At 41.4% G+C, this 24633-nt stretch overlaps 2 protein-coding genes across 2 annotated transcripts in view; one reads left to right on the forward strand and one right to left on the reverse strand.

The window, feature by feature from the left end:
• The first annotated feature begins 3780 nt into the window (after positions 1-3780).
• On the forward strand, positions 3781-4920 carry LOC6501143. The gene is made up of 2 exons (XM_001954591.4): positions 3781-4150; positions 4268-4920. The coding sequence occupies exons 1-2, from the start codon at positions 3881-3883 to the stop codon at positions 4733-4735; spliced, it is 738 nt and encodes a 245-aa protein (XP_001954627.1). The 5' UTR covers positions 3781-3880; the 3' UTR covers positions 4736-4920.
• A 342-nt stretch (positions 4921-5262) lies between these two features.
• The window catches only part of LOC6499445 (hemicentin-2), a 68279-nt gene continuing 48908 nt past the window's right edge, over positions 5263-24633 (reverse strand). The window contains exons 3-8 of the mRNA XM_001954592.4: positions 21784-22064; positions 18503-18573; positions 14051-14211; positions 9052-9260; positions 8207-8312; positions 5263-8120 (exon numbers count right to left, since the gene is read on the reverse strand). Of these exons, the coding sequence (XP_001954628.3) occupies positions 8005-8120; positions 8207-8312; positions 9052-9260; positions 14051-14211; positions 18503-18573; positions 21784-22064 (944 nt within the window). The 3' untranslated portion in view covers positions 5263-8004. The remainder of the gene's footprint in view (positions 8121-8206; positions 8313-9051; positions 9261-14050; positions 14212-18502; positions 18574-21783; positions 22065-24633) is intronic.

The raw sequence follows: 24633 nt of genomic DNA on the forward strand, positions 1-24633 counted from the left end.
TCTAGATTGTGATGAAAATTGGAAGATAATCGATCTACAAATCATTTAAGGCATTCCGCTCTAAAATCGGATGATGATTGCCAAAGATATAGCCTCCACCTGGGCTCATATGGTCCTTTCCATATCATCCTCCACAATTTGGCAATGGATTCCCCAGAAAGTTGACGAAAAATCTAAAAAAAAATAAAATCCATTCCATAAATTTTATTCTTGATATATTAGTTGCATCCAATTAATTTTGTAGGGAATCTCTTATTTTCCCTTTTTCTCTGATCGTGTTATTATTATTTATTTACCACTGAGAAGTTTTAATCTGAAACCATTTTTAAAAAAATGTAAGCGGCTGATTACATAAAGAGTCTAGTGTCTCTACAGCTTGACCTTTTTTGATGAAGAATATAATCTAATTCGAACATTTTTCTAATTGGTCCTTGTTGGTCCTCAAATGCGAAAACAATTACATCACTCAAGTCAAAAGCGGAGGATAAAGGATAAAAAGCCGCCGAGAAACACCAATAATCACGGAACGCACTTAGCCAAATTTGGAGCAATTAAATCTTTAAATCGCGCTCAAAAGCTGTTTCGACCCCCTTCTGAGCCTCCCTCGGCTATTTTCCTCTGTTTCGTATTATTTTTTTTCTAAAGGGGCAGAGAACTAATTATAAAACGGATGCGCCGCATTTCGAGCCCCAAACCCCCAAGCCCTGTTGCATCCCTTTGCTCCTACTGTTTGCGGACTTTGGCCTGGCTGGAAGCGCTTTGTTTAAGGCCGCAAGTCTCAACCAAAAAAGGGACAGATAAATGCGACGGTCTGCTCCTAAAATAACAGTATTTTGCATAATTGTTGACCCAGAAAGTCCGAAAAGAAAGTAGCAACAAAACAGTAGAGACTGAGGACGGAGAGATGCTGCAAAGAATGTAATTTCTTTCGAAGAGGGGTGGGATATTTCGTTTTCATTTTCGTTTTGGTTCGTTTTTTATTCTCCTTCGGCGTCGCTGTGGGAACCGCCAGTGATTTGTAATTAGGAAACGGCCGCCAACTGTCGCCTTGGTTTTGGCCTGGCTCGGACGTTGCCACGCCCCATTTGCACCGCAGCGAGGGCAATGGCAGCAGCAGCGGCAGCGGCTAGAGGCATTAGCGAACGTTAAATACCCAAGTGCCATCTGCTGGGCTTGCAAACAAGCTTGAAAAAATAAAAAAGCAAAAAGGTGACCGGGTAAAATTAAATGAATGAAAAGTGCTGGAAGAAAAGTGTAAAGCAATGGCGGTGACGCCTTCTGTTACCTCACACCGCCCACCTCCGGCTACCCGTTTTCCATCATCTACCAACCGGTTGGCCATTTTCGCAGTTTGCGGCTTGGCGGGTAATGAGGAAATGACGGGGGTCCTGAGAAGGGGAGGGATTTGGCTGTGGAAACTGTGGCCAAGATTTCTCATACCATACCCATACCAGCAGAAAGTTGTGCGTAGTTGCTGAAAGTTTATTAAACATTTAAATTCACTCTTTCCTTTTGGGCTGCTCCTTTCTCCATCCTCCATTCGCCTGTCTCCGTTGGCCCTTTTTGTTTTTGGCCCAATCTGTGCGCAGGGGAAATGACCAAAAATTGAAATTATTTCATGTCCGGTGTCACCATTTTGGACTTCCGGTTGGGGTTCTCGTTCGGGTACCCTTTTACGTTCCTTAAAATGAATCCATTGATGCAGAACTTTTGAAACTTCATTCTCAACGGAAATTTATAATTCTTGGGCCAGCGACCTTGGCCATCCTTGTTTACTCATGTTCTGCAAGCATCAGATTCAACGACTGTTGAGTCTAAGAAAAGGATGATTTCTCTCTGCATAATTTTGGGAAATATGTTTGCAGCTGTTGAGAGTATTTCACAAAAGTTTTGGTTCAATGATTTACGGCGTGGAATCCTTCATCAAACCTAACTTTTCCCAGAATAAAGAATGTGGTGAGACGCATGGCAAAAATACTTAAGTCCATGAAAACTAATAAAGTTACCCCTTTGTCCTTTCAACTTTTTACTATATCTGTTTCAGTTAAAGGGATAAGTCAACTTCTTATAAGTATGCAATAGCCAACCTTAATCTTGAAACCACACAAATCACCCAAAAAAATTCTTGGCAAATCAACAAGAACGAACACTTTCAATACGAATACATCCTTGCTGGCAATAAAATCGGTTTTAAGCATAATCCTTTGCCAGCGTAAATCCCATTCAAACCGCTCGACTTGGCTTTGATTCCAAAAGCCCCGAAAACTTTGCCGCTCACAAATTGAATGCAGTTTTCGTTTCCTTTTTTTGCAGAATATAAAATGGGTACGTGTGAGTGAGCTTGTGGCCATATTCTTCCTCTTGGCCAATCGGCTTTTCTGTGCCTTACCTTGCTTGGAGAGCGGACATAATAGGCACCATACAAACCATTTCCACAAGCATCCACAGCCATATTCATGCCCATACTGATTAGGGAAAAAGCAGGTAAAACTCATCCTTGAGGCGGTGACGTTGCACTCGGAAGTCAGTCAGGACCCGTAGCCCAGAAAATGGCAATAATGAAATCAAAATGTGAATGCCCTTTGCATTTCCTACTTACAGTTTGACCCTGTTACGGGCCGGAGATTCTCCACCGAGAAAAAAACTCTACAGTCTTATTAAGCTTTATGTCTCTTCTGTATAAGATGGATTCATGTATTTTTCACAGTTTATTTTTTGCTTAGAAGGACTTCCCTCCGCTTTCCACACCCACACTGAATCAGCACTCATTAGTTCTCTTTTTGAAAATTTTGCGGCATGCTCTGGCTGCATAAAATTTGCATTTGAATGGAGCATTCAAAAGTTTTCACAGATCCGATTTTTGCCTCAAAGCTTAAATTAAAGAGGTTTTAGTTATGGGATAGTACCAATTTTAAGTTTAAGTTTGGAAAAAAAGAAGTCATTACATGATAAAAGTGACTAGTTTTAACTTGATACACATAGTTAAACTTTTAAAGTCCTACGAAAGTCTAACGATTTCTTAAATTTAAAGAAGCTGTTAAGGAACTGGGATTTGGGTTAAAATGTATATCGACTCTTTAATACTCTTTTTAACGGAACCCTTTAAAGTTCCTATTAAATAGCCAAGTCTGAAATCCAGGGTCTACCTCACTTTCTGCAATCGGCAATATTTGCGGGTCATTTCCATTTAATTAGTGGCATTTCTTTTATTTCGATTTCTTTTGATTGTCCCCCACTTTGATTTGCTGGCCAGACACAATGAGGCCCGGCAACAATTGCCGTGCATCGGAGGCCCTAATGGAAATTCGAAAATCAAATCCCTCAATCCTTTCAGGCACGATTGTCCTTGATGTTCAGCCTGAATTCAGACAAAGAGTTGACCTTGACCCGGTGACGTCCATTGCCGAGCTCTTTGTGCCTGGCTGGGATTAATTTGATACTTTTGCACTCAGAGGGCTTCAACCATTTTAACCGAAATCCTCTTGAATTTACTTAAAGGTACGAAGCTATAAGTAAATATATATATATATATTCCAATTATATTGCGCTTTAATGACCCATTCCGGGAAGTTTTTTACAATAGTTATTTAAAATTTTAGAAAAGTTCAGAACTTTGATAATAAATTTTCTAAGAATTAAAAGTTTTAAGGTTTAAAAATTAAAAGCTTAAGGTAATTAAAAATAAAAGAAATTTGATCAATCAATAAAAATGTTAAGATCGCCTTAGCTTTTCTGTACATAACAGCATTACACAAATTGCCATTCGCCCGGAACGTTATCGATAAGTTCTTTTTTCTAGCCATCCCTGGCTGTTGACGCTTTTTTTATTTAAACTTTAAAAGGAAAATTTTATAATCTTATTTTAACTATTTAAACGACAATGAACGCTTCTCTTAGTTCCGAGTCGGAATTCATCACCATTGATGATGATGATGACGAAATAATTGTCTGCAGCGATGATGAATTTGATCTTTTAAATGAAAATGAATATGATATTGGGGATACCAGCTTCATTACTGCCGCCGAGGACATGTCAGAGATATCGGAGGATTCCAGTCGGATCGGCGATGAGGTACAGGGCCTATACGACTTTATTTCCCAACAAGATAATCGTAATCAGGAATCTTCGATAAACGCGGAGGATAATCTGGTAAATGCAGAAATGTGTGATAGTCATTCACTTTCATCATCTGACAAAAATGCTTTCTTTGAGGATAAATAATAATAAAGAAATATTGCCATGACAACTCACTTAAAAATTTTTCAGGCTTTTATACTGCCGCTTCCCGGCTTCGAGAACCTCCGTCCTGGCCCAACTCTTGGCGAACACTTCTCCTACGATGCCATGCACATTGCCACACAGCTCCTCGAGGCGGCAGCTAGGCAGTTGGAGCCCCACTTGGTCGTGGACGAGTCCACAGTACGATCCATTGCCCATGGTCTTAGCATGGCTATCGGAAACACATCCAGCGATGGAACTGTAGGAGAAGGCCGGATTGGCGAGGGTCGGCTGGTGGCCAGTATCCTTATTAACAGCCAGACCGGCGTGATTTTGGCCTATGCGGTTGCTCAGCTAGTGCCGTTTGCTGTCATCGACATCGCCACTGGGGTTGTACTGGGCACGATGCTCCATCACGTGACCCGGGGCTTTGCTGTCGATGAAAGAAGTCGCTCTTCTGTGACTAACGCTACAGGACGGCCACTCTTGAATGCTAACATGGTACCGGAAGAATAATTATACATGATACTTTCTTTAAAAAATTGCATGATGAATTTTACAAATTAATTTCGAGAAAATGGAATCGGATTGAGTTTAAACGTCAAAGAGTAAAGTAAAAACTTTAACTGATCATACTAAATAATCGAATTTATAATCTTAATATTTGAATAGACAAACGACAATTTTTTGTTTCAATTGGATTAAGTTATTGAATAAGTTGTTTGGTGTATTTGTTTTAATCAATGACTAAATATAGTCCACCCTTTGGAAATAATTCCAACCATAATAGAAGATATATTATGAGTTGGAAACGAATATGTTTGAGGTTCGAAGATTCTGAAGGTTGTATAAGACATAAGAACTGAAAATAGTTTATCTTTTTCTTCTCAAACCTGTGCTACAAATTATTTTTAAAACTAAAATATCTCTTTCTGCATAAGATATAATAAACGAAATGATCATAAATGAAATATTATACTCACCATTAAATGGAAATTTTAAAATCTTTCTCATCGTGTTAGAAAGAAAAAAACGCTTTGGTATACCGTTTTTATTATTTTATTGTATGTAATGCAATAAATTTGTCAGTTAAAGTTTCACATAGTTCTTAGTTTCGTTTACATATGTATGTGTAAGTATTTCGTATTAGTCGGTACTTAACAATAAACTTTGCTATATCATGGAGTACGCGTGTTTTCGAGTGTCTGTATTTAAAATGTGACGCCCACACCTTCGAATATATATATATATTTTTTTTTTGCTATTCCTGCTTCGGTTTGGGAGGACGTTGCGTAATGCGTATTATTTACAAATAGTTTAGGGTCTTTTGATAATTACACGTACATAATCCATCTATACGTTAATCGAGACGATGATGATGAAAAACACTTAATAGCTTAGAAATGTATTTTGATTTTGATTCGTATATTACTCGCTATGGTCATATACGACTTGCAGCTTACATCTAACAAAGTTTCGTATTCAGATTCGTATTTAGTGTGGTAAACATTCAGTTTTTATTGGCTGTCCAATGGGCTGTTGGTGGCATTTTGGCGGTAAAATAATGGTTGAAAGTTAAGTATCAGATACGCGGGCCTTCTGCCAGTCTGTGGGTGGTGATTCAAAGGCGGTAAACCGCAGACCGCAAGCATTTGATGCATGCAAACGGTAATGTGTTAATTGTCGACACCCGTGAAAAGAATCCGGGTTAATTCTCACCAGGAACCACCACCATCCCGCTCGATACACTGACCACAGAAATTTATTTCCGTGTGTTTTTCCGTTCTCGCATCGGGGATGTTTGCTCTTCCAGCGGCTTGCGGTTGCCTTGGCCGAGTTCAATTTGTTAAACGCTCAAAGGTCGAGCGCATCAAGTATACGCAGGGTGTGACAACGGATCGGGTTGCCTTCGAGCAATCACACACGCATAATTAATGCCTCTTTGATGGCATTGTTGGAGTTCGCGACTGGACTAGCGGGAGGTGCGTGTGGCATGCTCCTAATTGCAATTAAGTCGCCGCATCCAGCCTCCTCAACTTTCACGTAGACGTCAAGCAGGGACGACGGTCGACTTTAATTAATTTCAGACAATTTTTATGGGATTTTCCGTGGATAGTGGAGTGCACGCGTGTATTTGTATGTGTGAGTGTAATTAAAAAGGACATTAAGTGCATAATAAATACGAGCCGGATGGGCCTGCGGGCTTGGGGCTGCAAACACACACATTCTGTCCATGTGTGTTTACATTCTGTCCGTTTGATTTCGGTTTATTTATTTCTTTGACTGCCTTTGTTTTCCTTTGCCCGCGATTTATTTATGCATATATGTATATATATATTTATTTATTTGTATCGTTTAAATGCAATTCATTAGTGTTTGGAGTACGTCTCTGGTTGGATTCTGCCATTTATATTATTTGTATATTCAATTAATTTACATTTTTGTTGAACAATTTCGCAATAGAGTTATATACAGTTCGCGAGTCAGTCCGCTCAATCCAATAAATTTACTTTCGTTATCAATTAAATTGTTTTTGTTTGCTTTTCTCCCCTGTCCTGCCTGCATTGTCCTTCTGGCTGTCCATTTCGATCAATGCATGTTTGTATTTTCTATAATTTTTTGTTGTTCCTTATGCAATTATTTACTTTATGAATTTTGGTTTTTGCCGCATGTTTCGAGCTTGTTCGTGAGATAAGAGCACATAAAATAGAGTTCCATAAATTGGCCATGCAAATGTTTGCATTAAATGTCGCACAAAAATCAGACAGTTTATAGTTTGTGGGAGTTTCTTCTCTGTCCTCACAGCATAATTCGAACTCAACTCCTTGAACATAAAGACAAAGAGAAAATAAAAATGGTTGTTTCTGATCTTTGGGACGGCCTCTTCGAGGGTATGCAGTTATGAGTAAATTTATTCGATTTCCAACAAAAACGAGGTCAACGTCTAGTGGCCAGTATTTGCTAAAAATAATAAATATTCCAAAAATTGTCCAGGGAGTGTGCCGGAGTGTGACCGGGGGTGGGGGTGAGTGAAATACGGCTAATTGAAAAGTTCAGCATGTTGCCACATAGGAAGGAGACAGAAAATATTTTTCCAGACTCAAATTGCCATGCAAATGCATTCGAGTTGAATTTTTCCGAAAATGCATTCGTTTGATGGCAGAACACTCCCTCCTCCTCCCACTCGGCACTTCTCGCCCCAGTGATTCGCTCATGCGATCCGAATGGGTTCAGGATATCGATGCAATTTCACATCGAACTGCATAAATATTTACGGTTATGCATTTATGCAAACTCACTCAGTATTTGCCGCAAAACAAAGCCTCTCTCTATATACCAAAAACCGAAACTAAAACTGCACAACAAAAATCAGGGGTTTGCCTTACACTAAGGACTTACAGGCTAGGTCGCTTAGAGCTGGTAGAACTTACAATTAGCAGGGCTAGGGATCTTATTCTTTATATTTTCTTTAAGGGGAAACTGTAGGGGAGTAATCCGGGGATTATGGACTTATCCTCTATACGTATTGGTTATTAGTTAGTGGATAAAATCAACTAGCTTACAACATGCACTCGATTAATACGTTTACTTCGTTTAATCTCCATTTTGGGTTTTTGTGTTTTACTTCCGTTTCCGCTTCCATTTCTGTTTCGCTTTTTCTATCTGTTTTATGGTTTGCTTTTCCTATTTTCGTCTAACAATTTTTATATATTTTCCATTGGCAGAGTTGTGGGCAAAGTCCTTGCTCCTGTGATGCTTCAGTTTGGCTTCCGCGCTGCGACATGTCATGTTCGATGGCCCACTCCAATCAGGATAACGCTCAGAAGGAGGGCCAGGACGCAGAGGGCATAGGCCCGGGTGGTGGCTGCCGCTGAAGTGACCGCCGAGGCCGATGATTCGCCTGCGAAAATTCAAAGAAAAAAATCGTTGGAAAAAACTCGAAACGAAATTCCCCCCAGAAACCAAAATTTCCGCTCAGCAACTCACCATTTATTATGTTCAGCGTTACGGTCGCACTGGGGCTATTCGACGGGCTACATGTGTAATTGCCAGTATCGCGCTTCTTGGCCGACTCGATGATTAATGAGCCAATCTAGAGCAGAGGGAAAAAGAAGCACAAACAGACACACCATTACTAGGAGAAGATCCAAGTGCCCAAGGAAAAGTTCGGAAAGTAAAGATAAACGCTGCCAGTTTCCACTCGGACATGGACACACGTATTCCAAATATTTGGCATGTGCCGGAACAGGGCACAAAGTTATGGCCAGGCAATTAGCCGAAATGCGACACGACTCAGATGAAACTTTTTGGAAACAATATTATAATTTGGTATTTGCACAGCCCAGCAGCCAAGAAGGCATTGGAAATTGAGTATAATTAAATTAAAATCAACAAGGGAGTCTTTGTGCCGCAGCTAAATGGAATGAAAAGAGCCTCTAAAGTACAGAGAGAAATCTAAACTTTATTTGCCATTTAATTTGCTTTGAAGTGGAGGAGTTTTCTGATTTTAAAAAACCTTTTTAATATTATTCAAACGTTTTCCAATATTTTTAATTTAAATAAAATATATTTATCACGAAAAACTTGATTTTATTATAAATTCATAAAATAGGAAATGCATCAAAACGAGTAAGATAAGTCTAGGTTTTTGTTGGAAAAATAATATAAATAGTGTTTCGAATATTTATACTTAAGTAAGGTCTGTGTTATCCTTATGAGATAGTGCCTTGCTTGGCTTTAAAATTTCTCTGAGCTAACTATTCCAGAAGCTTTTAGCTTATTGAATTATAATCATATATTGAAATAATAATAATTTTTCCTTGTGTACTCACCGTGCTCAGTCCGTCGCCGGTGGCCTCCGGTAGATTTGGATCCAGCTGAATGCGGTGGCGTCTGGAGTCGGCGGCCAACTGCTCGGCCCCGTGGTACCACATGATAAACGTGGGCGGCTCCAGGGCGCCGCGGACGATGCAGCGGAGGACCACGTTGCTGCCCGCCTTCACGTAGCGATCCGGGTCGCCCAGGATCTCCGTGCGGGGAACTGCCGGAAACGTGGAAGAAAGCAAGATAGAGCGGGCATAAATGGAAGTGGCAAATTCGACGCTCCTAAATTGTGTCATTTCGCTAATCTATTGAATTAACAGCTACGAGTCACGTCGCACACGTAAATCTGGCTGTGGCAGAGCGCCACTTGCCACTTGCCTCACCTCATCATGCCTCGCCTGCGACTAAGAAAATCCACTTTTCAATTTTTCACTTACTGATTCCTGCTTGCGAGCAGCCCTCTATCCCTCGGCAATTTTTTGGCCAACAGACACGCACATGCATAACAAACTAAGAGTTGTGTCAAACAAAAATGGTAGAACGGCAACAAAAAGGCGAATAAAAAAGGCGCACACAGTGGCGAACAAGTTGGAAATGTTGGCGCATACATTTTCACACGACCTTCCTACCCACCTCGAGGCGCCACCAGCCCCCCTCTTCAATGGGGCGTCTTCATTTGGTTGGGCAACGTGGAGCAACGTGAGCTTTGAAATTTGACAAAATCACGTATACGCCGAGTTTTCACTGCTGTTACACAAAAATGTGCAAAATGAGTGCGCCGAGAATTTACACAAAATGCTCCACTATGCCCCAGAGTATCTGTGTGTATGTCAGGCATCCCTGTATGTATGCGTAATAGTTGAGAGTGTATTTATATGAGAGCTGTAGTGGAACACGCGCCACGCTCTGGTTTGACACCAAACTGTGTCAGCTTGTCAAAATCGTCATGTTGTTCCATGTTAGTTTTCCAGATGCTGGAGATGGAGATGCGCAATACAGCAGAACAGTAAAAAAATTACTAAAAAAAAAATGCAAAAAGAAAGGGAAACGAAATATGGCAGATAGAGCAGCAGCAAGTGCAATGTTATTAGCAAATGTTCCACTTTATCGCCTCGCAGCTCGGCTCTGAAGGGAATTACTACTGGCACTCCTCCGCCCGCTCTAAAACCGGGTAATTTTCGAGTTGGAAAGACATGAAATGAAAATTGTGCAAACTGCGGCACGCATATGGAACTAATTAAGTCAGCCTGGAGTGGGACTCGGCTAATTAGATGTGACAGCTTACTTTTTAATCAAGAAATGGGGAGAGAATACCTTTGCATTATCTGTTGGATTAATTTTTACACGCAATTTATTTCATATTAATCATAATTTTTCAAAAAATTGCAGGAAGAGATCTCAGAGATTTAAGAGTTTGAGCTTTCAGCTGTCAGAAATGGTTCTAAACTTGCTTTCTAAATTTTAAAACATACAAGACTAAATGAGGACTTACAATTCGTTTAACAACACGAAAAAATCTATCATGATATGAATCCAAATTAAACCTATAAGTTTTTACTAAAGCTGGTAATTGGTAATTGATTTTCCCTTTCTCAAGAAACAAAACCAATGACGACTCTAATGACATAATGAATATCTAAGTGCTTCAATGAAAACGCTTTCAAATGAATTCAATTAACTTGGTCGATGGTCAAACTATTAGAGTCTCGCCCTTTAGAAATGATTTTGAAAAATAAAAGGAAACGGAACCGAAAGAAAACCGCAGAAAGCCGAAAACTTGGCGAACAAACTAAAGTTGACCACACTTTCAGCTAATTCCCCAACGAGCACAAAAGGGAATAACGGCCCGAAGGGGAACCAACTTGGTTAAGAGTGTCAAGCGAATTGCAGCAACTTAAATTAATTGAGTTTATGGCGAAATGCTTTTAGGGAAATTAGTTGAGTCTGGCTGCCATTCGGGGAGGTGCACAAAAACATCACAGGGAATATTGTCATCTTTGATGGTGAGATAAAATACCCACTACCAAAAAATATCCAAAAGAAGCATAAAAAAAAGTGAAGGGAAACCCCAAAATTGGCTTTGGCTGTACAAGATTAGCAGCAAATTAAATAAGCAGACCGAGCGGGCCAAGAATGAATAAGAAGGCTGTCGGAGAATGAAAAGCTCCGTCCAACCGGACGGAGGAGATGAGATGAGCTGAGCAGAAAACGAATCTCATAAAACCAAATCTAGTTTGTCGTTCAATGATGCAGAAAAAAATATATTCACTCATTCGGCATTCATGTGTGTGCGTGGCTACCATGGGTGTAAATGGAGAATTCCTTTCACCCTCACCCTCCAAACCAACCCAAAGAATAGGCCATCCATGTATATAATAGCGAAAAGTTTTCTGGAAGGGAGTTTTAAAAGATTATTTGGTAAGTTTACAGGAAAGAAAACTTGGTGTTTTTGCGGCATTAAAACGATTTTTCTCCATTGTGCTCCATTGTCCGTTTCAGTGACCTAGAATCTTGAGTAAATGAACCAAAACCAAAGAAACTGACATTTAACCAACAACAAAGCAAACAAGGCCATCCTCGGCCAGCCTTCCCCTTTGCTGGCCCTTACGCATTGGCATAACAAATTGACCGAAAACTACGAGCCTATTACCCCAACTTTGGCTCCGAGTCCGAATCTGGCTCAGAAATCAACCAGCAGGCTGGGAAAGGCCAAAGCCTCAACATAAAATCCATTGCCAAAGACTCGGAATCGAAATCATTCAGCGCCAAAAAAAGGGGTGGGAGATCAAAAGGGGTGCACTGGGAAAATCTTTATAAAGAGGTTTGATTTAAGAAACATATATGGTTTTGTAAGGTCTTTGATAAGGCATCCATTTCTAATCTCTAATTGAAAAATATTTAGTAGTTAATATATTATTATTAATATAATATTAATCTATTATATTATGACTTTATAATTTAGAAAATAATATTAGTCTCTTTGTGGTCTCTTATATCACTTAAATGAAAAAAAGAGAAGGATATCCTTGTAAGAACTACTACTAAGAAAGTTATTATTTCCGTGATATATTATTTCCGTGATTTTTCCGAGTGTAGGTTGGGTGGTGGCAGCAACCAGGCGATAGCCGACAACATGCAAAGGGAGTTTTAGCCGTTTGCACAGACAAAACGATGCAATAAATACAAATTACATGGCAAAGGCACAAAATCAGCCAAGCAGCGCGACACCAAAGGGAGTGGGTGGGTTGGGGATGGCGGTAGAGGGTGAGAAAACTGCAAGGGTGGTCAGAGATGGGGGTGACGGTGGGGTTGGTTAGGTGCTGCCGATAATGGTTATGGCCAGTTGAATTGGCCGAAAAAGGAAGGAAAAGGAAGACCACGCACAGTCAGAGCCAAATTCAACTTCAAACAAACAAAGGCAGATTGGACCAGGACGTGGAAATGGAAATGGATGAAGGCCAAACGACTGCAAATAATGGTTATGCGGAAAGAGACGGGAAATCAGAGAGGGAAAGAGATAGTAGGAGAGTGAGATAGAGATGAATGGAGAAGAGGATAGACGCTGAATCCCTGCCGGGCATGAATAGAAATCCTTTATGCTTAAACTTGTCGTTAGATTAACGAAAATGTGGCCGCGCATACGAAATCCAGCTGGGCCAAAAAATATCTGGTCTCCAGATGGATACCTGTTGGGTGCCACGCCCACTGCCCCCTACCCACCGACCCTAACACACACATGAGCCTCTGGCAAACACATATATGCGCAAGTGTTTAGCATACAAATTAGCTGAGCCGGAAATGCGAAAATCACTTTTTGGCAACACCATTATCCAGTCTATTGCCCTTGCCCTGTTCTTTATCTGTTTTTGCTTTTTTTTTTTCTTCGTTCCTTTTCGGCTTTGGCTCATCCCAGTGTGTGTCCTTTTTGCCGGCAGCTCCTTGGGCAGGATCTCCATAAAACCAAAGTGTTAGTTGGATAAAAGAAAATTCAATTTGTTGGCTTCAAATGCAAATTGACTTTTTACTTTCACTGCTGAGCGTTGCTGCTAGCCGAGCCTGACTAAATTGACCTTAAATTGTCAGGAATTTGAAATGATGGTCTAATTTTTAGCAAGAAGTATTATCGCCGACCGCCCGGGGTGTGATGGTATTTCTGTTAAAACCTTGTAATAGCTGGTTTCGAGCAAAAATCAAAACCACCTACAACCGCAAAACAGACAAATATTTTGTGTTCAAATGAACGCATATATGTCATAGATAAAACTGGAAATGAAATCCGATATTCAAAAAATTCTCGCACTGATTTCCCTGTCATAGCCCGAGGCAATGCGGTTGTTATTGTGCGGTCCAGATAAATATTCGTATGCCATTTCATATCAATTACAGGACCAAGCATATCCTCCGATGCCCTCGACTGACATTTACATTGTTCATTTGGCCTGGCTCTGTTTCTTCCGGTATGCAAACATGAAATTTAATTAACTTTTTACCCCGAATCCAGTGTGTACGGGCATGTACGGGTATGTGGGTGGTTCCTGTGCAACCAAAAATTAAACCAAAAACTCAGCCAGAACGAATGCAAAAGTTTTCTCGTTAAAAAACTTGACCAACCGAAGAAATTTTCCGTCTGTTGGTGCAAGTGTGGTAATTTTTTTTTTTATTTCAGACATTTCGCCCCATTTCAATGGCCAATGGTCAGCAGCCACAATTTGAATGCAATTTAGTGAGTAATTTGAAATGCAGCAGCCGCATGAAACATGCAAAGATCTCGGCTCATGTGTGGCCCTGCCCTTTGTGAATGGGATAGAAAGTTTTTGCATTTGCCGTCGCTTGACCTTTACCCTCGGCCGCCCCAGAAATTACACACTCCAACTAGCCCAGAGAAACTTGTATATATTGTTTGAGTGCGAACTCGTATTCATATTCCATGTTCATATTCAAATTTTCCCTCTTTTATTTTCATGTTCATGTTCATGGTCTTGGCCAAGATTCTTGGCCGTGACTTACCCACAACTTGCAGCTGGACTCGTGCGCTGACTTTGGGTTCTGTGGAGACCTGGCACTCGTACGATCCGGCGTCTCGGGCCTGAACATATTTTATCTGCAGAGTCCAGTACTTGTCCGGTTGCTTGATGGCCAGGAATCGCTGGTCGGCTATGAAGACAGCTCTGAAAAATTAAACATAGAAAAGTTTTGGTTATTTTTCAAATATAAATAACGTTTTGCATTTGTTTTATCTTAATTGAGTATTAGAAATAAAATGCTTGTATATTTATATGCTGGTATAGTTTCCTGAGTTATGATGATTTTGCAAATAAATTACATTTTTGGCGTAATTATCCCACAAATATTAAATCTCGCTTTCGCTTTTAATTATTTTTTGATTTTGACTCCCTTTTGGAATCTAGAAACTTGAACTTTTTCCAAGATATCGTGTAACAATTTTATTATGTTGCTGGACTGTAGTAATTTAAATGTCATTTTAATAATTTTTTTCTCATTAGTGTATAGAACATTGTGAAGCCTTGCCTGAGCTCATAAAATTGGTTTGTTTCTGGCCTCGACAAATGATCCGAAAACCAGTGATTCCCCTGTTCTGGCCATTTGCAACACACAGTTGCAACTGCAGGGGCCCAGCAGCCATAAATTCTCCAACTTTAAGCGCACATATAGCATGAAAACTAAACAAACGAACAATGGCGGCAGACTCACTTAGCCGAGTCCTCGCTAAGTCCGCTACTAATGGCCACTCAAAAGACACTCAAAGTTATTTAGTTGCGGCATTTAAGCGGCAACAAGCAGCAGTAAGAGACGTTGAGGGAGAGGAGGCTACAGAGGGAAAGAGTTGGCAACAAAGTTGCATGTTTGGGGCAGCAGGCAGCATGCAAATGTTGCGGGGTACGTAGTACTAAAATAAGTTGCGTTTAATGTCATTGTTGCGATATATTTTTGTCCCTTTCCCTGTCCCTGCCCCAGACCCAGTCCCAGGACCTCGCCATTCCATTCAAAATGTGTTGCATGCCTCTAGTTCTCCTAAAATTGCCCTCTGCACTTTGCCTAAAGTGCAAAAATGTTTCCGTCATTTGGCTAAAATGCAGCGAGCGCCTGGCCACGCCCACTGCACACATGCGTTGACATTGCTTATTATGCGCCCCCGAAGCGTCTCTTGACTTGGACCCTCCTTGGACAGGACCCTCCTAGCCCGCTCCCAGCCCGCTGCACTAACAAGTTTTGATGCTAAACCCAGATTAGACCCTTGCGTTTTGCACTCGTAAAGCTCGACATTTTATGACTTTTGCCATTTCCTCCGAGTTCCTTATCCCCATCCACCCCCTATTCGGGGCATCTTCTCCCTCCCACCGACAGCCCCCATTCTTACCCTTTACCCCACCATCGTGTCGCTGTATTTCTTATCAAGATTTTGTAGTTACTTTATAATTTTCATTTCATTTTAAAGTTTTCCCAGTGGCGCTTGACTTTTCTCTTCCCACTCTTTGAGTTCGCTTCTTCTATTTTTTTTGTGGCATTTTTTGTTGCCTGTTCCTTAGTTGCCATATTTTTGTGTGGAACTCCTTTCGGTGTCCTTCCGTTTTGTGGCATGCTCAAGTGCCTGGAAGTGACCCGATGCCGCATAAGTTTCCATCTGCAATTTATTGTTCCGAAAGAGAATTCTTTGCGCCGTTGTCCTTTGGATTCTTTGACACAAGACATTCTGGCGTGGGTACTTGCTTCGTTTGTTGCATGCAACAAATACTCCCCGTAAATGGGCTAATCAAATGGTTGATCCTATCCAGATTTTTCCACATTGTTGGATGAAGCTCAAGAGTTTCCGGAGAGCTTGGTTTTCTAACATTTTCAGGTACTTCAGTTTGGATTTATCTCTAGAATCACAAACATTTTTGGTAAGCCTTGAAATAGTTTCAACTTTGAATAAATGTATCTCAATATGCCTTCTCTACAAAGATATAAATATCAGATGATTTGAAGATAAATAAAATAGTACAATTGTTCTTGAAACTAAAATTAAATCTCAGTATGAAAAATACCATCGATACAGACTCGTTTTATTTATACCTCTAGGACTTATCCTGGAAAACATTGAGAAAAAAAAAAAAAAACAAATATGCATCCTTAAAGTTGGGTAATTTCCGAACACACCTCTGGTGAATATGTTGGTAAGCTTACATATCAGCTTTTGCCGGAATTTTTCGCTTCAACCTCACAAGTATCTGCCATGATTTTCTTAACCCCCTTGCCTCCTTTCCCCCTTGTCCTGCCCGGAGAATATTCATTTCCTTCAGTACAGATATCTCATCAGGTGCTTTTGCAGCTTGTTGCGGTTGCCACTCGTAGAGAGAATCCCATTAAGAGGAAGCTCATCTCCTGCTGCAGTTGCACATGCAACTCGTGCCATGGGGCAACTTGCATGCATTGCGGCTCACGGTATGGGTCTGAGTCGGGATCCGTAGATAAGAGATAACAAAGTAGCCAGCCGGGCAACACCTGGCTGGGTAATTACCTGAACCGACACCACCACCCAAGGATACCAAGGGGTGTAATCCATTGTGAGAGTGCCCGGGGACGGCTATAAATTGAGGAAGGCATGTGTCCAGCGGCAAACAAAAGGCGCCATTGCACGTGACATTTATATGATAGTGTAAACACATCATTTGCGCTATTATACAACACACTCCCCATCGGAGGACGTTGGCTAAAAGTTTTTGAAATCTATTCCTATTATGTTTGATATGCCGGGGACTCCTTGCTAAGGACAAACAGTTGGGGCTTTCTTTTCGAGCGGGGCAAAAAGAAAACTTTCTAGATAAATGTGACAGAAGACATTGGAGCAGGAAAGACACACAGAGCCACAATCAACTGGCAGCGGAAGCAGAAAATGCAGGAAGAGCAAGGACGAGCCGGAGGGATCGGGCTGGGTGGCCTGCCAGGCTATGGATTCGAAGACAGTGCCATGACACTGCACACTCAGCTGGTGGGCACTGCAGGAAGCAATCAGTAAGGACACTATCTCAGCTAAATTTCAATGCTTGCCGCCCAGCAATGTTTGCCTTCCAACAGTCATTCATCTATTCCTGCCCAGCCATTCATCCTTCCTCACACAGATACTCACTCACTCACTAACCTATACACATATGAGCAGAAAAACGCACACATATGGATGCTACTCCACCAGGAGGACAAACAGGCTGGCTGTCTTATCTAATGTGAAAGGTTCATTGGTTTTACTTTTCTATCAAAGTAATAAGCTGGAAATGTTTGCCTTGTCCCCTGGAGCTCAATACGCCCCCAAATGGCAAACGTGGCTAAAAAGGAGGCGACCACTTAAAAAAAAATTATTGGTAATATTTCAGCCCAAAGATCTTAACTTTTAAGACTTAGCTCATACCTCACTCATTAGGGTAATATGTATAAAAATCTTACCATACTCTTCAAGCAAATATATTTAGAATCTCTTCCTACTCATTTTTATTAGTGTAGACATGGACAGACAGGAAACAACAAGCTGAGACGGTGACAGTTTGAAGTAAAGTTTTACTGAATTTAGAGGTAGGGAGAAAAAATGCAATGAAATTGCACACTTGCGTTTCCGCTTGGCTTGTCATACAGGGACTGAACTGAAAAAAGGACATCTCGGCATTGGGCATACGTATGTATGTATATCCAGGAGACGAAATCCAGGAATAGCACACCTGCATCTCCTTACAAAGGCAGATTGAAATCGAAAAAGGCTCTCCTCTGGCAAACTTTGAGCTCTTAATTCATTTTGCTGTAAATTGTTTTTTGCCTCGATTGAATTTGTACAAAAATGAAATAGAAAGGACAGAGCAATGTTTTAAAATCAACAAAAAATACTGGCAAGAAATAGGCTACAAAATGGCCAAATAAATCCGAAATGCAAGTTTGCATTCGACAGAGTTCAGCTGCTTAAAGATTTAAATCAGTGATTGAAATATTTGTGTTCGGGTCAATAGTTAACTGCTGCCGTCCCCCGAGACTTGATCACTTTGCCGGGCTGCCATTAATTTCAGATTTTATGGCAGCGTTTTCGCAACTCATAATATTATAATTGGCAAATATCATAACTGCTGACTGCCATTCATTATTTCCATGCAGAGCCTGGAATGTCTCAGACAGGACGACAATCAGTAAATCACTTGCAAATGTATATATTTGTATCTGTGTAAATGCCCGGCGTATGAATGCAGAAATAGCAGATGAAATTGCTTTCGGGTTCGGTAATTACACAAATATTTATGCCCGTCTGTGAATTATTGTGTTTATAGCACTTGCGCTGTCAATTAAGCAAAATAACAACACAGGGTCCCAAGGCAATCATGAATGCCTCAAATTGATATCAATGACTCCGAAGACAGTGCTGTTACTGGGGCGAAATTGATTTGTAATTGTCAGCAGATATCAGGAAATGAGTTTGTTAATTACCTGTCAACGGTCAAGATGTGTCCATCCCGAAGCCGAATCCAGGAAACGGATTTGTTTCCCAGCTGCTTGACCTGCAAAGAAGATGTAAACAATTACATAAATTAACGAGAAATGGAAGGGAGATTTAATGGAGTGGAATTTTGGAGACATTGAACTAATTTTACTGATGAATTATTGACAATATTTCAGAATTCAAAGTTTATAGAACTTTATATTGTTTATTTACAGATTCAAATGAATATACTATTTTTTTTATTGAATTATTGAATGATATGATAAATGAATTATTGAATGAATGATGGTTTAAGTTCTTTTGATATCCGATGAGAAAAAATAATAAATTGCAAAAAATCATAGTCTATTTCTTGGGGCTAAAAGGTGTTATGTCCCAACATAGAGAAGGCACTATATCTCAACTTAACAAAACTGTTCTTAAGAAGCTCTTAAAAGAAATAATTTCATTATTTTCCATAGAAACTACAATTACTCTCGTAAACATGAAGCCCATATATTTGGCAACTGCCCTGAATCGCATCTAACTAATTCAGAGGACGAATGCAAACTCCTCGCTCCATTAACAATATTGGGAATCCCTGGTGATTAGGTGGGCCGAATGGGAGGCTGGGCTGTTCAACAAGTGGAAGAGAAATGTCAAAGTGCCGCCGCACACACGAGAGTAAATTACTGCAACCGAAATGCAGGCTGGCCGGAAGAGGGGGCCGGGCTTGCCAATGGCCACAGAAACTACATTGACATGTAATTAAATACCGAAATGAACATGAGAACCGGCAGACAGATAGACATTGCCACATAGGCTTAGACTAACTAACTAACTAGCCCACAGAGGGCCCCAGTCAGGGCAGTGGATGGAGCAGTGGCAGAGGCATCCGCATGTTTCAGATATTATCGAAATGTGTCGTAGTTAGTAAATCTAAAAGGCATTTATAGATGCACCCAGCTGGTGGTGCTGCACTCTGGTTGTCCAGCAACGGCTCTGTCCAGTTGACACTGTGGCCCCAATACGGTCTGCAGTGCCAGGTAGGAGAAGTATGTATGCCTCCTATAGGGGATCCATTAAATGTTTAGTCGCTGTCACCGCCCTGTAATTCCGATGTAATGGTCTCATTAGGCGCTCGTTGCATGTGTCGCATTTAATTGAGGCCGAAACAGAAGCAGATTACTAATTTAGTTTTGTGGAAAATCTATTTCGATTTCCCAGATTACTTTTGATTGCATGCCGAGTGCATAGTATCTGGAAGCCGGATATAGTCTCAATTTAATTGAAGCTATTTTGGCCTGCTCCGGCATTCTTTGGCCGGAATGAAAGTTAAGCTCTGACAATTACAAATAAGCTGCTGCTTGGAATATTTCAAATAAGCCATTTTGGCCCAAAGGATGTACTTCACCTGATGTCATCGAATGCCCGAACAAGTGAGGCCAATTTGAAAAGAAGCGGACCGAACACTGAACACCGAAGACCAAAGACCATTTCTTGTCCTGTCGTTGTCTGAATCGTTGTCGTTGACTTTGTCCCTGCCACCTTATAGCCCTCCTGCTGGGATGCTCCTCCTGTCGCATACCGACTAAGAGGACTCACTCAACTGTGGCACTTAATGCAGCATTTGAACAGAGAATGGAATGAAAGGCGGCCCAGAGACTGGGGATGGCTGGATGGCGAAAAAGGAGCAGCCAGCAAACTGGGCGTGTCATCCAGGACGGGCATAAAGTGTAAAGCCAACGACGAGTAATTGACGAAAATTGAGATGCGAGCTTTATACTTTTCATTTCGGGATCGGCAATTGATGGGCTGATGGCCTGATGTCCTGATGGGCTGAGATGGGTGGGTGTTACGGGCGTGGCAAGGCCAGCTGTCTATGACTTTGCGGAGAAGCACTTAATTGACCATGACATCAAGAAATTAACATTGCTCGGCTGGAAAATTACAGAACAGAACTGTCTGTATTACAAATTTCCGCCTGCCTTTGGCGGGATTAATGAACATTTTCTAATGTTTTGTTTTCCTTAAGAAATTTCAGCTTTATTTAAATTCATCCGAATTAATTTTATTTCTGCAGGCATTTGTTTTCTTACGAAAATGTTTGTTGTTATATAGAAGTTGGGGTGTCATTTTATTTAATTCTAAGCTTAAGCTTTATTTTACTGTAAATATAATGTCTCTGTTTACAAAAACTGTTAAATATATTTATATATTGTTTATTTACGGCTCACAACTAATGGCCCAGGGACTGTCAAATACTTTAATCCCCGGTTCAATGATCAAATTGAATAAATACTAAATAATTAGCAGTGAATTCCCATTGGCAAAATAGTCACGTTGCATCGCTGACCCCGACACCTGACCCCGAAAAAAACATGACCAGGCGTCGATGGCGATGGCGTCGTAAAACTAATTTGTTCAAATTTAATTTTCAGTTTTCGTTTATGCTAAATAAAATATTTACAACTTGTAAGCAAACAATTTGTCCCCTATCACCCCATTGGATATGCCCCACCAGGATTTTCCTGCTGGCCTTTAAACACCTGCGCAAACAATAGGGCGACTGGGCGAGCGTGTGAGAAATCGCCCGAGAGAGTCTTGGCCACGTTTGTTGGAATTTTTTTTTGAGCCTTGCGTTAAATACACAGACTGCGGTCACACCTCGTCCGGCTGAGAGCCGTGGGCATGGGCCAAGTTCGTGTCAGGTGGGGAGGGGCGCAAATATTTACGCAATAAAATTTAATGTGTTTTCTATTAGGACTCCGGCCAGGTATCGCTGATGAGGGCCGGCATCACAAAAACAACACAAATAACAATAATTACAAATAAAAACACGCACGCACTACCAATTCCAACACGCAACTTGGCCTGAAATTACAGGTGAACGTCTTTAGCACAAACTTTGGGCCAAAAAGTGAATTTTTATTGACTTCTAATTGAATTTTCTACACTTTTGAAAACATAGAATACTACCCTTTTATGTCAAAAAATAAAACCCATTCTTAAAGAAAAGAGCAGAAACCATAAATGTTTGTTTGTTTGGCCAAATGACTCAACTTCGAGCCTGAAATTTACGAGCCCTGCCATATTTCCGCTCAATTTAGTTCTAGCCAAAGATAATGCGACTTGGCAAATTCCGAGTTAGGGAAGTTCGACTGTACACGCAATAAAAGGAAAATAAACAAGAAATTATGAAATTTATTTTTCTGCTAGTTTGCTTGTCTCGGATTGGAAGTGGTTGTGGTTGTGTGGGTTTGGGAATATAAGGGCATGGAGCACTTACCCGACAGGGCAGATACGCATGTGTTCCGATCTGAGTCGTCACATTGGAGGTGGCGTAGCCATCCAGATACGGCTCCACCAGTCCGGTTGACGCCGAAAGGGCGGATGCCTCCGGCAGGAGCGACGACACTTGAGCCAGGCTGGAGAATGCGGTCGCCGACGATGATGGGTCGCTGCTCTCATCGGGGCCGATGGCGGAGCCTGCCATAAGGGCTGCTCCTTCTGCGGATCCTGACGCCGCTGTCGCAGCCGCCGCCTCTGCCGACGTCTGAGTGTGCGATGCTAAAATTGATTTGGGGCCGGCCCAGAGAACGAGAGAAAAATTAAGCGAAAAGTGGATTTCATGTTAATCGAAATGACAATTTTGGGCTTCGATTTCGGCAAAGCACATGTCACGTACACAGTGCTACTGATGTGGGTGGTTGGGTTCAGGGGTGGAGTGTTTTGGGGGGAGTGCCGAAATCCCATCAATTGGGAATTAAAGCTATGCCAAAGGCCTCGACTTTAATTTGCATTCGGCTTTCTAAGAAGCGACTACAATTAAGTTTGTTTTGCGAGATAAATTTTAAAAACTTATGCTAATAGACAAACTTTTCTAGAAGAGTATAAAAATTATTATATTAAAATATTTGATAAAGTTACCAAAGCCCATTGATGCATCCGAAATATGAATTAGTTCAAAGACTTAAATTGAATTCTCACAAGCTTATTAGTTTTAGTTTAACCTACTGCGGTAAATTAATGGTCAGAATAATTAAAATAATAAGATATCACTTGAAATGAAGTAGCAGTACGCATATTTGAGGCTCTCGATAATTCCCAAAACCACATTAACTTGGACCACCAGAGTCATGAGCAGCAGTGACAAGCTAACAACATTAAACGAGGTCCTGGCAAGAGGATAATCCTGAAAACGGGGCTACACAAAACCGCCAAGTCAGGAGCAGACAACGAAGGAGGCCAACCACACGGGGTGGCTAAATTCCGAAGAGAAGCTGGTGGGCCACCTCTGCAGCTGATGGGCCATCCTGTGGCTTCCTTTCGCATCAGATACACGCACTGTTACTTGTCTGTTTGGCAAATGCCAGTTTTCGCTTTTCGTTTTTCGGTTTCAAATTAATCAATGCCGAATGAGTGGCTGGCGGGCGACATCGTCGCCATCATGATTTTCGCACTGCCGCAAAGTTTTTTAATGGATGCCGTTCATTAAAATTGATTGTTGTTTGCCGGGCTGGGGCGGGGGTGTGTTGGAGGTCCAGCATAAGCGCTAACCCCCTCGACGCACAGTTTCCGACCAAATTCGATGAGTTGGCTATATGCGGAAGGTCCGCTAAAACGCATGCTATTTGCTGAATTGCCAATTAACTGGCAATTTCGACCAAAAACGAGGAACGGCAACAGCGACCCCCTTCGTCCTGCCAATAGCAATTGATTTTTTTCCCTCGCCTGCGCCCTTATATCTGACCGATGACTGCACAACATTTTCGGTCTAAATTGAACTTTTGGGAGGTTTAAAAGAAAGCGGTTTACGAGTTTTGATTTCGACATAATTGCGCCTGCCGCTGACAGTTTGATATTCCCTCGGATTGCGTATAAATCGACAAATACTACAAATATGATTTCGAATTTGAATTTGAATGAATCCGCAGTCCAGTCGACTGGAACTGCCGTACCACTAAGCACCCACTCCGCCAAAGGCTAATAGTTGACAAAAGGATTTTACAATTTGTATGCCAATCAAGGTGGATGGACAGTTTTTAAATTTTTAGAAAGAGACTTTTGACAGCCACTCTCTTTGAATGACAAGGGCACAAAAAGCAACCATATCCGGCATAACGGTGCCTGAATTTTTGTTCCAATTAAAACGACGAATGTAGCGTAAAATGATTTTGAATTTGACAACATGTACGTCAATTTAATTGGTGCTAGCGCATGATGGCCAAAAAAGGTGCCAGTACCAGTGTCAGGAGTAGGAGCAGGAGCAGGAGCGGTAGCCGTGACAGTGGCAGTGAGTTTCAGGCGTATTCTGATTGCTGAAATCAGCAATCATTTCATCGAGGCCTATTTTTTTCTGGCATCTAGATGCCTACATCCCTTCCCCTTTTGGCCACCCACCTTGGCACTGACAAGGGAGGCGTTGCCACGGCAACGGATGGCAAAAAAAAAAAATAGTAATCGAGCTAGGGAACTGGGTGGTCGTGTGGAGGGGCGGTAGCGTAATTGACAAAAGGTTTCATGCATTCAATGCCGGAGTCAGCTCCGTTGTCGTCCTCTGACAAATACAGCGCCCAACTGTCGGTTCGGCACTCCCAGCCAAGTTGGAGGACCGGGCCAGAAGGACACTGCCGCTGGCAATCCATACACATGCACAAATACACCGCCACACACAATCAACGCAATCGACACGCAAAAATTGGAGAGAGAAACACGCCGAAAAGATCAAAGCCCTTCGATTGTCAGTGACGACAGCCGGAGAGGCTCCTCGGATGTGGCGGGGGGTCCTTTTGGAGGTTGGGTCCGTGATTTGTCAAAGCAGGAGAGCCCTCAAGGCTGCTGCCCCCGCCCCAATGTTTAGCTCAACTTTCACCAAATAAAACAGATGTCTGAAATTTGCTTAGTTTGCATTCGCTCACGAAAATGTTGATTAACGTGTGGCATGCCGAAGGAAACGGATCCCAATCACGACAAATGAGAGTTAAAACGAAAACCGTTGCTACATATGTCTGGCTTACCTCTTTGTTTCTTCTGCTCTTTAAAAACGCAGGAAAAAAAGGGTAAGACATTAAAGCTTATTACAAAATGGCCTCACATTTAAGAAGACATTACTTATACGCCTTGTTTAAGTCAGTAA

Source organism: Drosophila ananassae, chromosome 2L (assembly GCF_017639315.1).
Source record: "Drosophila ananassae strain 14024-0371.13 chromosome 2L, ASM1763931v2, whole genome shotgun sequence".
In the NCBI taxonomy this organism is placed as follows: Eukaryota; Metazoa; Arthropoda; class Insecta; order Diptera; family Drosophilidae; genus Drosophila; species Drosophila ananassae.

Coding starts and splice junctions, on each gene's coding strand:
- LOC6501143 (XM_001954591.4), top strand. CDS start 3,881: ATGAACGCTTCTCTTAGTTCCGAGTCGGAATTCATCACCATTGATGAT. Junction 4,151..4,267: donor TAAACGCGGAGGATAATCTG/GTAAATGCAGAA, acceptor AAAATTTTTCAG/GCTTTTATACTGCCGCTTCC.